Source organism: Odontomachus brunneus, unplaced genomic scaffold (assembly GCF_010583005.1).
Source record: "Odontomachus brunneus isolate Ranch 3 - 2012 unplaced genomic scaffold, Obru_v1 Obru_scaffold_241, whole genome shotgun sequence".
Lineage (NCBI taxonomy): Eukaryota > Metazoa > Arthropoda > Insecta > Hymenoptera > Formicidae > Odontomachus > Odontomachus brunneus.
In genome coordinates, this window is record NW_022639691.1 from 348625 (window position 1) to 350599 (window position 1975).

At 41.4% G+C, this 1975-nt stretch overlaps 1 protein-coding gene across 1 annotated transcript; it reads right to left on the reverse strand.

Moving 5' to 3' along the window:
• Positions 1-501: 501 nt before the first annotated feature.
• On the reverse strand, positions 502-1562 carry LOC116852618. The gene is made up of 3 exons (XM_032833145.1): positions 1319-1562; positions 1030-1232; positions 502-954 (listed from the first exon to the last, which is right to left on the reverse strand). Exons 1-3 carry the CDS (start codon positions 1560-1562, stop codon positions 502-504), a joined length of 900 nt encoding a protein of 299 aa, XP_032689036.1.
• Positions 1563-1975: the final 413 nt, after the last annotated feature.

Here is a 1975-nt window from a genome sequence, read left to right on the forward strand (position 1 = left end):
ATTCGTTAACAAAATTATATCGTATAGGTAAATTTATGTCCAAATTTAGCATAATTTTAAATGAACATAATACTGCGAAACATTATCGTATTTGAAATCTTTTTTCATTTCTTTTAAAGAATTAAATCTGTACTTTAAGAAGCCGAATAAATTCAAAATGCTCCTTAAAAAAAAGTACAGACTCGACTCTTTAAAAAAAAAATTAAATACCATAATGTTTCGCAGTATTATGCTCATTGAAAATTGTACTAAATTTCGAAATGTATTTACCTATGCCATAATTTTGTTGACGAGCACATCGTAATTACTTAATAAAATACTTACGAAAGGAGAACATGACGAATACCACGTATAATAACCTAGGTATATCGTAAATTTACAAAAGGCGTCTGTAAATTCGTGAAAAAGGAAATGCTATCATTTCCACACCACCCTGAGGTAGATAACTTGGCGCGTTTTTTTTAAGTGGTTTCCCCAGTAGGCCTAATCCACTCTCATTATTTAAGGCAATAACTGTTCGAAGTGGCTTCCTTCTGCTTGTAAACAGAGTTCAGCTCTTCGAATTATCTGTTGCGTCGCACGGTGCGCCATGTCCGGCGTGATGGTATTAAAGGCCGCAACAATTGCTTCACGTACTTCATCTTCATTACCATCACGCCTGTGCTCGACTGAAGCTTTAACATAGCCCCAAACAAAATAGTCGAGCACGTTCAAATCTGGCGACCGTGCCGGCCAGGTGATTGGGCCACCTCGACCCATCCACCTTTCCGGAAAACGCGTATTTAAAATGTGCCGTATTTGACGAGCGGAATGTGCCGGAGCTCCGTCGTGTTGAAATACTAGTATTTGCCGCATGTGGAGAGGAACGTCCTCCAGAAGTATCGGCAAATCGTTACGAAGGAAGTGTCCATACGCCTGTCCGTTAAGACGTGGCGGCAGAAAATATGGGCCTATCTGAAAAGCGCAAATGGACACATTATGAGGAAAATATGAGGAAGAAAACATTTCTTAATTTACAAGAATATTTACCACTCGGTCCGCTGTTACTCCTGCCCATACATTAATGGACCAGCGATATTGAAAAATACCTTCCCGTATGGCGTGAGGATTTTCCTCTTGCCAGAGCAAGAAATTGCGAGAGTTGAAGACGCCATTAAGAGTAAACGTAGCTTCATCCGTCCACAAAATACGGTCAGGAAATGTCACATCCTGCCGATACTGTGCCAGTAACCCTGCATATGTTATATTAATGGTAAACATATTAATGATATTAATAGAAATATGCTAAAAGCGCTGTGAGTATTTCTGTGGAGAATACCTTGACAGAAGCAGATTCGCTGTTCTGCATCTCGCGGCAAAAGTTGCTGCACACGTTGGTAATGGTAAGGATGCAAACCATTTTGGCGGATAATACGATGCACTGTTGTTCGCGATATACCAAGTGCGTGTGCTACGCGACGTACACTGCTTCCAGGATTGTTCTCGAATATTCGAAGCACTTCCTCTTCGTTGTGGACATCACGGTGTCTTGGTGGAGCACCATAATCCCGGCGATTCACCATTAGGCATGCTGTTTCCTCCGCACGTCGGACGCAACTCAAAATAGTGCGATACGACGGATGCCGTTCGCGATTGGGAAACCGCGCCGCGTAAATCCGCTCCGCGAGACAGGCATTTTCGCCGGCCATTCCGTAACAGATAATCATATCGGTATATTCTTTGGGAGTATACTCCATCGTCGTTAGCGCACGTCAATAACGCGAAATATTTGCACGCTAACAAATGAGTACAATAACATGTGAAAAACGAAAAAAACATCTGAAAATCGGAAATAGTCTCCTTGTTGCCCTTGCGGCAGAAAAGTATTTCGATCGATAATTACAGATCAATACATGCATTTATTGACGATAAATACATGTATTGATCTGCAATTATCGATCGAAATACTTTCCTACGAGGGCTGCAGGGAAACTTT

Excerpts from the sequence above, each read along its gene's own strand:
- LOC116852618 (XM_032833145.1), bottom strand. The coding sequence starts at position 1,562 with ATGGTGAATCGCCGGGATTATGGTGCTCCACCAAGACACCGTGATGTC. Across the intron at positions 1,233-1,318 it reads GCGAATCTGCTTCTGTCAAG|GGTTACTGGCACAGTATCGG; the intron begins GTATTCTCCACA and ends TAACATATGCAG. Across the intron at positions 955-1,029 it reads GAGTAACAGCGGACCGAGTG|ATAGGCCCATATTTTCTGCC; the intron begins GTAAATATTCTT and ends TGCGCTTTTCAG.